This window comes from Hyperolius riggenbachi, chromosome 8 (genome assembly GCF_040937935.1).
Source record: "Hyperolius riggenbachi isolate aHypRig1 chromosome 8, aHypRig1.pri, whole genome shotgun sequence".
Lineage (NCBI taxonomy): Eukaryota > Metazoa > Chordata > Amphibia > Anura > Hyperoliidae > Hyperolius > Hyperolius riggenbachi.
Genome location: NC_090653.1, coordinates 184,221,588 through 184,236,067, shown reverse-complemented (window position 1 = coordinate 184,236,067; position 14,480 = coordinate 184,221,588). Strand labels below are relative to the sequence as shown.

At 46.6% G+C, this 14,480-nt stretch overlaps 1 protein-coding gene across 4 annotated transcripts in view; it reads right to left on the bottom strand.

The window, feature by feature from the left end:
* Nucleotides 1–14,480, bottom strand: part of NOX1 (NADPH oxidase 1) — a 2,086,008-nt gene that overhangs the window by 866,787 nt on the left and 1,204,741 nt on the right. For all 4 annotated transcript variants that reach the window (XM_068248036.1, XM_068248033.1, XM_068248032.1 and 1 more), the window contains one exon: nucleotides 12,908–13,143. In XM_068248036.1, the coding sequence (XP_068104137.1) occupies nucleotides 12,908–13,143 (236 nt within the window). The remainder of the gene's footprint in view (nucleotides 1–12,907; nucleotides 13,144–14,480) is intronic.

Here is a 14,480-nt window from a genome sequence, read left to right as displayed (position 1 = left end):
GTCAGGGGCGTAGCAATAGGGGTTGCAGAGGTAGCCACCGCATCGGGGCCCTTGGGCCATAGGGGCCCCGAAAGGCCGTCCCTCAAGTACAGTATTAGCTCTCTATTGGTCCTGTGCTCATAGTAATCACTTATATAGATACTTTGAATAGTGGTTATCATAAACAAACTGTTCCCCATCCCCTTCTTGCATCTCTGACACTAGTTGCCATAGGCAGGTTTTAGTGCGCCGTATCAATTGTCATGTAAAGAGTGCTTGGGGAGCCCCACTGTAAAACTTGCATCGGGGCCCACAGCTCCTTAGCTATGCCACTGAACCCAGTGTCATCTGCTAAAAACAGTTCCTAACTATCTAACTAAAGGAGGCCTAAGTCTCAGTTTCTTCAGGTACCGTACCACAAAAAACAGTTTAATGAAAACACAAGAACCCGGGTTCACTGACCTGTTCCTACTTGGTATCAGCAGATGCCTCTCTTCAGGACAGCCTCAGGCCTGCAACCACACTTGCAGCCTTGACTGGTAGCTGGCGTAGAACCCTAAACTCAGGGCAGCTAACTGGAAACAATCTCCACTCCAGCAAGCAGGGTTCCAGCCTTCCAGGAGAAAACAGCGATCAGCCTCTCTGCAGCTTGGATGGATCCAGATTGTCCTTTTCACAGACAGCTCTCCACAAAAACAACCATGTCTGTCTCTGTCTTCACTTCCTGGTCTCTCTCGAGCTGCCAGGCCCCACCTCACATGCTTGTTCATCCCTCAGCAGAATTAGGTTATGACTTTTGATACAGGCGGCATCTAGTGGCCAAAATGCAAACTGTCACTTCAGAACTTAATTCAGGCAAGATTATTGACAATCGCACATGCCACCCCACTAGAGGTTGTCGTCCTCGGCAACCCTCCCCAAACAAACTCATCTCATGCGTAGCGCTGTGCAGGCACACCACCAACATTAGGCCTCGCCGACCTTCGCAGCGTGGGGGGCTCAGAAACATCGGATATGTCAGGTATATGTGGTAAGGGAGGAGCTGTTGACTGCTCAGCATTACACCTAGGTGGTAAACCCGCCACACCCGGAGCCCCTGCAGACATCTGGGCAGGGACAACCCAACATTTCTCTTCCTCCTCATCTGAGGCGTTTTCCCTCATACTTTCAACATGCAAGGGTGCCTCCTCCTCACACACTGGCTCCTCAAAATGACAATGTCTCAACATATTACGGTGCAAGTTTCGTGAGGGTCCCCTGTCCCTACCGGCTCTACCTCATAGACCGGAATAGCAGGGTCAACCCTTCCTTTCACTGTGTACGGAACGGCCTCTCATCGCCCATCCAACTTTCCAGACGGCCGTTTGGCTTTGACCATGACTCTGTCACCCGGGGCAAACCCATCCCTTAGTACTGGTTTTGGATTAGGGTGTACCACTCGTCCCAGGAGCTCCCCCACAACCTTGTGCACCGCTCTCAGGCGGCGGCGGTGCTCCTGCACCCATGCAGTGGTACTTCTCGGTTGTGGTTCCATTGGATTGGGCATGTGGAGGTCTTCAATCTCCCATCCGGCTCTCCTGAACATGAGCATGTGTGGGGAGTACCCGGTAGTATTATGTACCCTATTGTTATAGGCCCACATCAACTCAGGCAGGTACTTGGGCCACCGAGCCTTTTGACTATCCTCTAGAGTCTGCAACATCTGGAGCAAAGTGCGGTTGAAACGTTCGCAAGCCCCGTTTCCTTGGGGGTGATACGGTGTGGTGCGGGAGCGTTCAATCCCATACAGCTGGTACAACTCATTCATGAGAGTACCCTGGAAACATGCCCCCTGGTCCGAATGTATTCTCTGTGGACACCCAAACACCTGTATAAAGTGTTTGCAGACCGCTTCAGCAGCCGACTCTGCTGTCTGGTCCCTGGTGGGTACAGCTACTGCATACTTTGTGAAATGGTCTGTCATGACTAGACAGTACCAGTGTCCCGAGGTAGAGTACCCATTTTGCACATAGTCAATCATAAGAAGCTCTAGTGGTGCTGAGGTGCAGATGGCCTGTACAGGAGCCCACTGTACAGTGCTCTTACTCAGCCTGCAGAGTCGACACCTAAGACATGCAGTGGCCACCATGTCACCCAGATCTGGACAGTAGATGTTGAAGCCACTTGAATGTCTTTTTCACTCCCGAAATGAGCACCTTTTTCATGAGCTTCCCTGGCGGACTCTGGCCCCAATGACATGGGGATGACAATCTGTTGTCGGTGCTGCAGTTCTGACTGTAAGTATATGGTCCGGCACAAGAGGCCCTGAGTAACTGTCAGCTTGTCCTATTGTCTCAACAACTTTTGACCCTCTGGGGTCAGGCCAGCCCGCTCTTCTGGCCGAGGCCATATCTTGTTCCGAACCCACTCTTTTACTTTCCACAAATCCGGGCAGGCATTCTGGACTCTCTCCCAATCAGGCAGCGTTTTTCCCAGCACTAGAGTCATCTTAGATGCTACCCCACTTGCATGTGCCACTTCCTGGAACATAGGTAGGCAACCAAGGTCAGGAGTTTCAGTGTCTTCTAACTCCTCATCGATTCTCTGAGCTGACTGTCCTATAGGGACCCGGGAGAGTGCATCGGCGTTGCCATTCTCCCTACCCGACCGGAACTTGATGCGATAATTGTACTTGGAAAGGCGGGCCATCCATCTGTACTCGAGTGCATCGAGCTTGGCATTCTCCAGATGTGCCAATGGGTTATTATCCGTCATCAAAGTTACTTCTGCACCTGTCAGGTACTCGGCAAACCTTTCGGTCATGGCCCACACCAGCGCCAGTAGTTCCAGTTTAAAGGAGCTGTAGTTATCAGGGTTGCGCTCTGAGTCTCTCAGGGACCGGCTCCCATAGGCGATGACTCTTTCCCGTCCATCCTGGACTTGGGATAAGACAGCCCCCAGACCATGAAGGCTTCCGTCAGTGTAAAGTAGGAATGGGGTGTCGAACCGTGCATAAGCCAAGATCGGGGCACTGGTCAGTGACACATTCACCGCTTCAAAAGCCTCTTGTTGCCGAGGTCCCCAGTCAATGGGACACTTCTTTGGGCCCCCAGCCGTGCCCCTTAGTAACTCATTTAATGGGCCCACCAGATGGGCAAACTTGGGTATAAACCTCCGGTAATAGCCAGCCAGTACCACGAACGCCCGCACCTCTCGCAGTGTACTGGGTTGGGGCCACTTCTGGACAGCCTCCACCTTGTTTGGGGCCGGCTTTACTCCCTCCGAGGTGACTACATGTCCTAAGTACTCTATCTGCTGTTGGAACAGTTGGCATTTCTTGGGCTTGATCTTGAGCCCATGCTCTCGTAGTCGTCCTAGTACTTATCGTAGCTTCTGGAGGTGATCTTCAAAGGAGGCCCCAAACATTGCTATGTCATCCAGGTATATCAATACTGACTCAAAATTGAGATCTCCCAGACAGTGCTCCATCAATCGCTGGAATGTTCCCGGAGAATTGGAGAGGCCAATGGGATCTGATTAAACTCATAGAGCCCCATAGGTAGAATGAAGGCTGTCTTGGCTTTATCTTTCTTGGCCACCGGCACCTGCCAATACCCACTAGCCAGGTCAAGAGTTGAGAAGAATTTTGCTTGACTTAGAGCTGACAATGACTCCTGGAAGGGGGTAGGCATCCCGGACGGTCTGAGCATTCAGCTTCCGGTAATCCATGCAGAACCGGAGACTCCCATCTTTTTTCTGCACTAAAACTACTGGAGCAGCCCAAGGGCTCTGACTCTCCTGGATCACCCGGTTTTCCAACATGCTGGCAACCATATTTTTCACCTCCTGGTACATCTTAGGTGGGATTTGCCGGTAACGTTCCCTGATCGGTGCAGCATCGCCAGTCGGGATTTCGTGTTCACTGGCAACAGCACACCCAAAGTCTTCGTCATGTCTCGAGAAGGCTTCTTGAAACTCCCAAAGGTGAGTCTCTACAGCGTAGGTCCAGGCTGATCTCCTATCAGGCTGTAGTGTGAAACCCCTCCGTCGAACAATACCACCCTCAAACACATAGACTGCGGCAAGCAAGGTGTTTCCAGGGACGGTCAACTCGCAGTCCACCACATTGTGGCAGCGTACGGTACACATCCATCCTTCACAATGGCCAGGGCCCGGGCTACCAGCGTATGAGTCGATGGTTCCCCCTGATAAGCGGGCTCGATCAGGACCTCCAGCCCATTCAACCTTCGTCCAGCCCCCACCGGCAGCATTAGCACTCGTTCTTGTTGAGGTGGGATCAGATAGGTTACTCTTTTGCAGGCTACAGCTTCTCACCATCTGTTGCAAAAGCTTCTGAGTAGGCTGGTGCGTGGTGGCCCTGTAATGATTTGCTCAGCTGCCTGTGCAGGCAGGCAGCTTTTTGACCATTGTTTGGGTTTGCATGCTGCAGGACTCTGGAAGGGAGAGCTTCTGTCAGTTTTGCAGCTTGTGCTTGCTGAGGAATTTGCATACGTTGTCATGCAAATTGCCTGGCCACATTCATTGGAGGCATGTACTATAAGTACTATGTGTTTCCCACAATGCTGGGCTGGTCATAAGGATTCCTTCCTGTGAAACACTCCTGGAGGAATGTCAGCCTTACTCTTTGTTTGAAGATCAGCTTAGAGTAATCCCTGGAAACTGCACTGGGCATGTTTCCTTAGTGCAGTTAGGATTGCTTATCTGTTTTGTTTGTTCTGTTGCGATTGTCCTGTCCCAGCGGTGGTCGACAGGAAATCGTTCTGATCTCTGTTCTTGGAGTATAGCTGGTGCAGCGGTTGCTACCAGCTATCTCTTCTGATCTGTCTCACTTGGATCGCACTAGCATCTTGCGCTAGCGATGTGGATCCTTCTGTTCTGTCTCCTTGGATCGCGCTAGCCTCTTTTCGCTAGTGCTGTGGATCCTTCTGTTCTGCCTCCCTGGATCGCACTAGCATCCTGCGCTAGTGCTGTGGATCCTTCTGTTCTGCCTTCCTGGATCGCACTCACCTTGCGCTAGTGCTGTGGATCCTTCTGGTCTGCTACTCTGTTCTGTCTACCTGGATCGCACTGGCATCCTGCGCTAGTGCTGTGGATCCTTCTGTTCTGTCTTCCTGGATCGCGCTGGCCACTTTCGCTGGTGCTGTGGATCCTTCTGTTCTGTCTTCCTGGATCGCGCTAGCCACTTTCGCTAGTGCTGTGGATCCTATCTGTCGCTTGTCCCTGTTTTCGTGCGTCTGTCTTGTCTGCTACGAACGCTTGCTGGAGGCTCGGTGAGGTAACCGTTAAGCAAGCGCTCGCGTCCTCTGTTTCATGTTTGTCTGTCGATGGTTAGTTAGGCATGCTTGTCTCTATTGTGCTTATCACGTGGAGACCGCGCATGAACGTGTGCACTGTTGCGAATGAGTGCGGTGTTCGCGTTCAGTTAGCGTTTGTTATTTTCCGTATCTCCTCATTGTATGATTTGCTGTGCCTTTGCTACTCTCATGCTCCTCCTTGCTGTAGCCTTGTGTCACGTCTGGCGATCGCACCTCTCGCGATCGCCTTCTTACTTCTTATCTGCTATGGTGTGTGCACCGTCGCGGGTTGACGACTAGTTTGGTGCACACACATACAACCTGTCCCTTTGCTTGTTCTCATTCGCAATCGCTTCTCTTGCGATTGCGTTCTGCGCTTGGTACAATTCCTGTCTGGCATTTGTGGAGGTACAGAGCATTGGTTCCTCTGCACTCCACAACGCCATCTGCCGACAGGAATTTCCCTCTACGGGTGCGTAGCACCTTTTGCTGGGTTCCTGCAATTATACGCTTGTGGAGGATTTCCGCCGTGTCAGCGCACGCATTGTGCGCTGATCACGGAAGAAGTTCCACAATCGTTACAGGCCCGTTGCCAGTACTTCGGCCCTTCCTTGGCATAGAGCTGGTGGTCTAAGTTTCTCAATACATTCATACCCAGGGTCACATCCATTCCGTTCCGTGACGAATGGTCAACCAGCACGACCCCCTTCTTGCCGATGTCTTGTCCAAATAGTCTGACCTGCATCCAGACTATTCCTCGGACATCCATCTCCCTGTTATTGTCAGCCGTCAGCCGGATAACGCTCCCATCTTCGGGTTCCATCATATGCTGGAAGTGCCTTTCAAAGAACTCTAAAGGCATAAGGGTGCACTCTGACCCTGTATCAACTAGGCAGCAGACCTTCAGCCCTTCCAACTCAGCTTCGATAACGGGGCTGCTGGCATACAAGTCATGGTCTTCACGCATAGGGCTTAACTTCTGGTGTACCGCTGCAAGATACCCAGCTACTGCAGCGGTTGGGACTTTAACGGCGGCTCAGGTGCTGCCTGCCTGAGGCATTCTCTGGCGATATGGCCGTATTCACGACAAGCCCAACAGAGCTGCCCTCTTTTGATGGGCCCCCTCCCCTGAGTCACCCTGGGTGGAGTAGAACGAAGTGTGGAGATTGTTGCCAGTGGCTGGGGCGGCTTTGCCTTCTTCTGAGACACTTCCAGCCGAAGCTCTTTCATTTCTGCCTGCAGAGCCTGGACTACATCCTTTAGAGTCTCAGATTCTTCAGGACCCGGTTGATCCCTTGTAGCGTGCGTGCTATTCACTACCCTCACAGCCGCAGGTAGGGGTTCTTCTTCTCTCTCTACCGCAGCTAGGTAGATGCTATACAATGTCATGTCGGCCGTTGTTCGGGTCATCTCATGTAACTTATCTTGTAAGAACTTATCGGAGAGGCCCAGTATGAACCGATCTCGTAGTAGCCGATCCACTTCCCGGAAGGCTCCCATGGCATCGGGGTCTCGTCGTTGTATCTCATTCAGCGTCTCCTGTAGAGCATTGGAGTATTGCATCAGTGTCTCACCCTCTCGCTGGGGCTGGTTAAAGAAGTGACTTCGTAGCTGTACCACTTTGGCTCGCCCCCCCTTGGGCCCTCTCTACCAAGGAGAATATCTTCTCCAGGGCATCTCTCTCGGAGTCGGGCCTTACCATTACTGTCCGTCTGACATCAGCCTCTAGGGCTCCCAGTGCAACCTCTGCCTGCAGCTCGGGGGGTCAAGTTACACATTTTAACTGCGCTTTGCACCCTTTCCATCCAGTCCTGCAATGTCATGTTTTTACCATCATATTTTGGTAGATGACGCAGCAGTGCCCCTACAGGGATATATCCTACTTGGGTGGGCATGTTGTTCGGGACAAGCTGGCCTTGCACCTGTGCACCCGAAGCTGGGCCCTGAGCCGGTGCCTCTAGCGCCGAGGAATGGTCTCCAGCCACGTTCCCGTCCATATCGGTTGCTGTATCCTGCTGACTATGCCAAATTGTAAGACCGTGTACCGAGGGGTACCCCAGGATACAGCGAAGTCACGGAACAAGGAAGGCGACACAGACACCAGCTTAGTGCAACCAAAACTTTCTTTACTGGAAAGTATTAACAGGAACAGTTACAAACACAACAAGATTTGCAATACATGCAAGTCTTGCTGAACTGCAGGATCAACCCTAGTCGTTGGCAGTTTACAGCAGAGTCTGAAGTCTTGCTGCACTGCAGTATCAACCCAGTGTCACCTGCTAAAAACAGTTCCTAACTATCTACCTAAAGCAGGCCTAAGTCTCAGTTTCTTCAGGTACCGTACCACAAAAAAATAGTTTAATGAGAACACAAGAACCCGGGTTCACTGACCTGTTCCTACTTGGTATCAGCAGATGCCTCTCTTCAGGACAGCCTCAGGCCTGCAACCACACTTGCAACCTTGACGGGTAGCTGGCGTAGAACCCTAAGCTCAGGGCAGCTAACTGGGAACAATCTCCACTCCAGCAAGCAGGGTTCCAGGAGAAAACAGCGATCAGCCTCTCTGCAGCTTGGATGGATCCAGATTGTCCTTTTCACAGACAGCTCTCCGCAAAAACAACCATGTCTGTCTCTGTCTTCACTTCCTGGTCTCTCTTGAGCTGCCAGGCCCCACCTCACATGCTTGTTCATCCCTCAGCAGAATTAGGTTATGACTTTAGATACAGGCGGCATCTAGTGGCCAAAATGCAAACTGTCACTTCAGAACTTAATTCAGGCAAGATTATTGACAATCTCACATGAGAATAGAGTAAAAACTTTTAAAAACCATTTAAAAAGAGCAGCACTTGTGGTCTTACCTCTCCAACAAGTAAAACACAGACTGTGTTGATTAAAGTTCAACAAAGATATTGTTTACTTAAAAAATGGTATCTTTGTTGACCTTTAATCAACACAGTCTGTGTTTTACTTGATGAGGAGGTGAGACCACCACTGCTGCCCTTTTCAATATTTTTTTAAATGTTTTTACTCTATTCTGGCGGCTAATTCAAGCTTCTCTTCATATTGCCAAGTCCAGCCCTGGTGGAGGGATGTTACCCCTTGTTTCCTATCTACAGAGAGTGACTTCTTAACCTGAGTGTGGTCAGGTAATTACATAGTTACATAGTTATTTTGGATGATAAAAGACATACGTCCATCGAGTTCAACCAGTATAAAGTACAACACCAGCCTGCTCCCTGAAATATCCCTGTTGATCCAGAGGAAGGCGAAAAAACCCTTACAAGGCATGGTCCAATTAGCCCCAAAAGGGAAAAATTCCTTCCCGACTCCAGATGGCAATCAGATAAAATCCCTGGATCAACATCATTAGGTATTACCTAGTAATTGTAGCCATGGATGTCTTTCAATGCAAGGAAAGCATCTAAGCCCCCTTTAAATGCAGGTATAGAATTTGCCATAACGACTTCCTGAGGCAATGCATTCCACATTTTAATCACTCTTACTGTAAAGAACCCTTTCCTAAATAAATGGCTAAAATGTTTTTCCTCCATGCGCAGATCATGTCCTCTAGTCCTTTGAGAAGGCCTAGGGACAAAAAGCTCATCCGCCAAGCTATTATATTGCCCTCTGATGTATTTATACATGTTAATTAGATCCCCTCTAAGGCATCTTTTCTCTAGACTAAATAAACCCAGTTTATCTAACCTTTCTTGGTAAGTGAGACCTTCCATCCCACGTATCAATTTTGTTGCTCGTCTCTGCACCTGCTCTAAAACTGCAATATCTTTTTTGTAATGTGGTGCCCAGAACTGAATTCCATATTCCAGATGTGGCCTTACTAGAGAGTTAAACAGGGGCAATATTATGCTAGCATCTCAAGTTTTTACTTCCCTTTTAATGCATCCCAACCTTTTGTTAGCTTTAGCTGCAGCGGCTTGGCATTGAGTACGATTATTTAACTTCTTGTCGATGAGTACTCCTAAGTCCTTCTCCAAGTTTGATGTCCCCAACTGTATCCCAATTATTTTGTATGGTGCTAGACCATTGATACGACCAAAATGGATGACTTTACATTTTTCAACATTGAATTTCATCTGCCATGTATGTGCCCATATAGCCATCTTATCCAGATCCTGTTGCAATATGACACTATCTTCCTGAGAGTTGATGATTCTGCACAGTTTTGTATCATCTGCAAAAATAGCAACATTGCTCACTACTGCATCTACTAGGTCATTAATAAATAAATTGAAGAGCACTGGACACAGAACAGACCCCTGTGGTACCCCACTGCTAACAGTCTCCCATTTTGAGTACGATCCATTGACCACAACTCTTTGTTTTCTGTCCATTAGCCAGTTCCCTATCCATGCACACAGACTCTTCCCCAGTCCTTGCATCCTCAACTTTTGCACCAGACTTTTGTGGGGAACAGTGTCAAAGGCCTTTGCAAAGTCCAAGTATATCACATCTACAGCATTCCCAATATCCATATTAGCATTCACTACCTCATAAAAGCTGAGCATGTTAGTCAAACAGGACCTGTCTTTAGTAAACCCATGTTGATGCTGAGAAATAAGATTATTTTCTACTATGAAGTCATGTATAGTATCTCTTAGTAACCCCTCAAATAGTTTGCATACAACTGATGTTAAGCTTACAGGTCTATAATTTCCTGGATCTGATTTTTTGCCCTTCTTAAATAATGGGAAAACGTGGGCTGTACGCCAATCCGCTGGGACTCTGCCAGTTGCAAGAGAGTCACAAAAGATAAGATAAAGGGGTTTATCTATAATTGAACTTAATTCCCTTAGGACCCGAGGATGCATGCCATCCGGACCAGGTGCCTTGTCTATTTTTAATTTATTTAGTCTTGCCTTCACTTCTTCCTGCGTTAAGTATTTAATATTACAGTTAGAAGATTGAGACTCTTCTGCCTCTGTAATTTGCAACAGTGCTGTTTTCTTTGTGAAGACAGAAGCAAAGAAAGCATTTAATAACTCTGCCTTACCTTGGTCATCCACCATTGGGTTCCCACCCTCATCCTTTACGAGTCCTATACAGTCAACCTTTCTTTTTTTAGAGTTGATGTATTTGTAAAACTTTTTTTGGGTTAGATTTGATATCCCTAGCGATTTGATTTTCAGCTTCGATCTTTGCCAGCCTAATTTCTTTTTTACAATTTTTATTGCACTCCTTAGAATTGCTTAGAGCAGCCTCAGTCCCCTCCTGTTTTAGGACCTTATAGGCATTCTTTTTCCTCTTCATTTTATCTTTAACCTTTCTATTCATCCATAGAGGCCTTTTTTTATTCCTCGATATTTTGTTTCCATATGGGATATACATACTACAATATTGATTGAGTATAAGTTTAAAAGCTTGCCATTTCCCTTCAGTGTCCTCCCCTTGCAGTACATTATCCCAAATAATATGCCTTTGCGATAACCCACGTTATCTGATACACCTTACTACTACCAATTTCTTCCTGAATGTACTACACTATTTTGGGCTCTCTGTGTTCCCTTTTCTCCTTCTGCAAGTTTAACTTTGACGTATATTTACTCTCAACTACTGGCTGCTATTACAGAATTAAACTCTGCTGTTACAGCCAAGTTAAAAGAAGTGAAATCAATGTAGGCCTGCTGAGACAGAATTTCCAGAATCTTAAAGAGCACACTACACAAGCTGAAATTTCTGATCTGGAAGATACTGTGCATCCCCTGGAAAGGGATGACTCTGCCTTACAACTACAATCTGATGGCATAGCTGCCAACTGTCCCTCTTTCGGAGGTACAGTCCTTCTTTGGGAGCCCTGTCCCTCTGTCCCTCTTTCCTCCTCATTTGTCCCTCTTTCAGGACTTTGTTCCTCTTTCTATGTAAATATATATATTTATCTACTAAGCAATGTGTTTGATTGACTCTAAACTTTATTCCCATGCTTTAAATTGATATATTACTAATTTTAAAATGTTAATATGAAGGAAAATAAACCAGGATAGAAAGGATCAGTGTGGTTTGAATTATAAAACAACATATTTTTCTTATGAAATCTTTATGGTATGCATGACTAGGGCGTGTGACGGGACCGTGACCATGGGTGTGGCAGGGCGTGGCTTAAGTGTCCCTCTTTCTCATCTCAGAAAGTTGGGAGGTATGTGATGGTAATCATGTTAAATCAGATGATTTTGAAAACAGACTGCATTGTAATAATTACGCTTTATTGGTATTCCAGAAGGGGCTGCATAATATGTTGGCGCTATATAAATACTTAAACACTAAATGACCGCTCCATGCCAACTGACGTGGACGTGGCGGCAGCCCCAGGACTGCTTAACGCCGATCGGGATGCAGTCCTGGGGGCGTGTGACGGAGCTCCGCCTTCAGTCTCCCAGCGGTGATCGCAGCTAGGAGACTCTTAGACAGTGAAACCGCTGTCTATTAACATTGTACAGTGCTGTGATCTACAGCAGCGCTGTACTGGGGACAGTCAGCCGTGAGACACGGCTGTCCCCCTGGGCGACAAGGAAGCAATCCGCTGTCATAGGCTGAAGTTTTACATCCATCACTAATCACAAGGCCATCATTTAATAATAATATACCCTCTTGACATACATATTACAAAAATTTTATTCCATAATGTATGCAGGTGTGATTTCACTATTTGGTCACAAGATGTCCTCGTGCATTATTTCCTATTAGCGTACAATAAGTATGCTAAATAGGAAGTAAATCGTGGCTGTGTTACTTCGGAAGTGACGCAGGCATTTAATTGATGCCAGTGATCAGGGGGGCCTAGAGGGGAATGAATGAGTGAGAACAAAGTTCCCATTCATTAATCTAACGATTGATGGCATGAGCCGCGGAAACGAGCAAGCAGGAGGAAGCGCGACGGTACCCATTAGAGAATGATCACTGTTTTTGAACAAAAACAGTGATCATTCTCGTCGGACAAGCACGGATTGGCTCAGGAGACTTCTGTCCCCTGCCATCAATCCTCCCTGTCACTGGCACCATTGCAATCATGGGATTCCACCCGCACGATTGCCTGCACAGCCCCGCAAACTGCACAGACATGAGTCTCGCGTCCACTCCCTGCAGCTGTAGCCAGAGCAGCCGCGGACGTGGGATTCATGGCTGTGCTGCTAAAATAGTTAATTGCAGAAATCGCGATTTAATTTTATATCTCTCACATTCATATGTTCAACTAAAGAGCGATAATACTAAAGTCATGATTTTCCCTGATTTTTCTATGGAGCTGCAAAAGAAGAGGGCCTCATTTCTGGAGGTCGAGGAGAGGCTCCAAGCAGCAAACAACTATATCATCCAGGCATCCAGTAATGTATTTACAGTGACAGAAATAAGAATGCAAAATGAGGCCAGGCTGTAATCCAACCGCTGATTAATATTAGAAAATTCTTTATTTACATTCTGCTGTTATATCCCAGTAAACCGCATGGGTTTCCTTGTACCGTATTAGGATGCTATAGAGCTATTCTCTTTGTGTTAAAACAAGTTTTGACAGCCAACAAATGTAAGCAAACAGAATGCAACAAATGTCAAATGTGGAAATGTCTGCAATTTGCATTAACAGTTTCCCTATAAGTTTTTGTATCCCTTTATTTAGTAAATCTTACCTAGGTGGGTTATCTGCTTGCTCCTGAAAAACCTGAAGGAGCTTCTCAGTCCAGTCCCCAGCAGATCTGACATGCACAGAAAAAAAGTCTTCTTCTGGAGCAGAAGTAAGCGTAAATGGATGCCATTCCAACATTGAAAGTAATGGACAGTTGATGAATATGTATTGGCCAACCTCCATCTTGAATCCATACATTTTCATCTGTATTTCCAAAACCTTGGATGGATGTCCAACAGTCTTAAAAAAAAAATACATACGTAATATAGAACAGAAATAGCTGTATTGGCGATATAAACCAATCTAACTGTTCTATCATGTTATTTCCATGTTGAGAATATATGTATATGTATATATATATATATATATATATATATATATATATATATATATATATATATATATATATATATATATATATATATATATATATATATATATATATATATACATATACACACATATATATACATAATCTATCACTAGAAAACATTTTTACAATTCTATAAAAATGTTTTCTAGTGACAGATTATTTTTACAGTATTTTTTCATCCATTCACATACACACGTAAATTAAGAGAACAATTAGAGTGGGTGCTTCGCTACTGTAATGATCGCTGCTGCAGCAGGTGTTGCTGGAAGTAGTAATGCTGCAGCTCAGGCAGTTCTGATCTCTTTCCATGCAAGCTGCATAGCTTTGTCTGCCTTCCCCTGCTGTCAGCTTGTGACAGATTATCATTCACCTGTGCGGGAATTTGCATGTCTGCTCCCATTGGATGACCTCAGTATAAAGATCTGCTTCCTGCAGGACTCCTCGGGTTTTCATAGCTTCAGTTTAAGCCTGTCTTGCTGTCGCTTCAGCCCCGATCGTGTTTCTTGTTCTAAAGATACTTTGCTGGTTTTGCATCATATATTGGTTCATTGCCCATATATATGCATAACAGCACGTTTATTATTTTCCTTGTATTCGTGTTACGTTGATACATCAGTGTCGCTGATGTATACGTACACGAACTGTTTATATCCTGTGTGCAGTTAGTCAGCTTTCCAGCACGTTTTGGTAGTTTGCGCGTATCGTGAGCACCCGTGCTGAGCTAGTATCCTGCTCCTGGTCCTGTTTGTGGATTGCGTTCATCTCTGCGAAGAGATAACGAATCCTTCTGAATCCTGTTCTGTTACCGTTTGTGGATTGCGTTCATCTCTGCGAAGAGATAGCGAATCCTTCTGAGTCCTGTTCCCTGTATTACTCCAGTCCTAGTCAGCGTTCCTGCTTATGTCATATATCGGTTCATTGCCGATATATACATATGTTAGTCAGACGTTACAAATAGTTTCATTGATAGCTGTAATTGTAATACGCTAGGAAAACATACTTATTGTATATTTGTCTGTGTTACGTTCATCTATCTTGATCCTGCTATTTCCTGACTATCCTGTCCTGTCTTTGTGAGGCACGCCATCGCTGCAATCGCATTGGCTGCCTCATTCCAGTCTGTCTTGTTTTGGACGCTTGCTGTCGCTAAGTAGCCGCTAGCTAGCAAGCGTTCATTCTGTCTACCTGTCCTGATCTCCTCAGT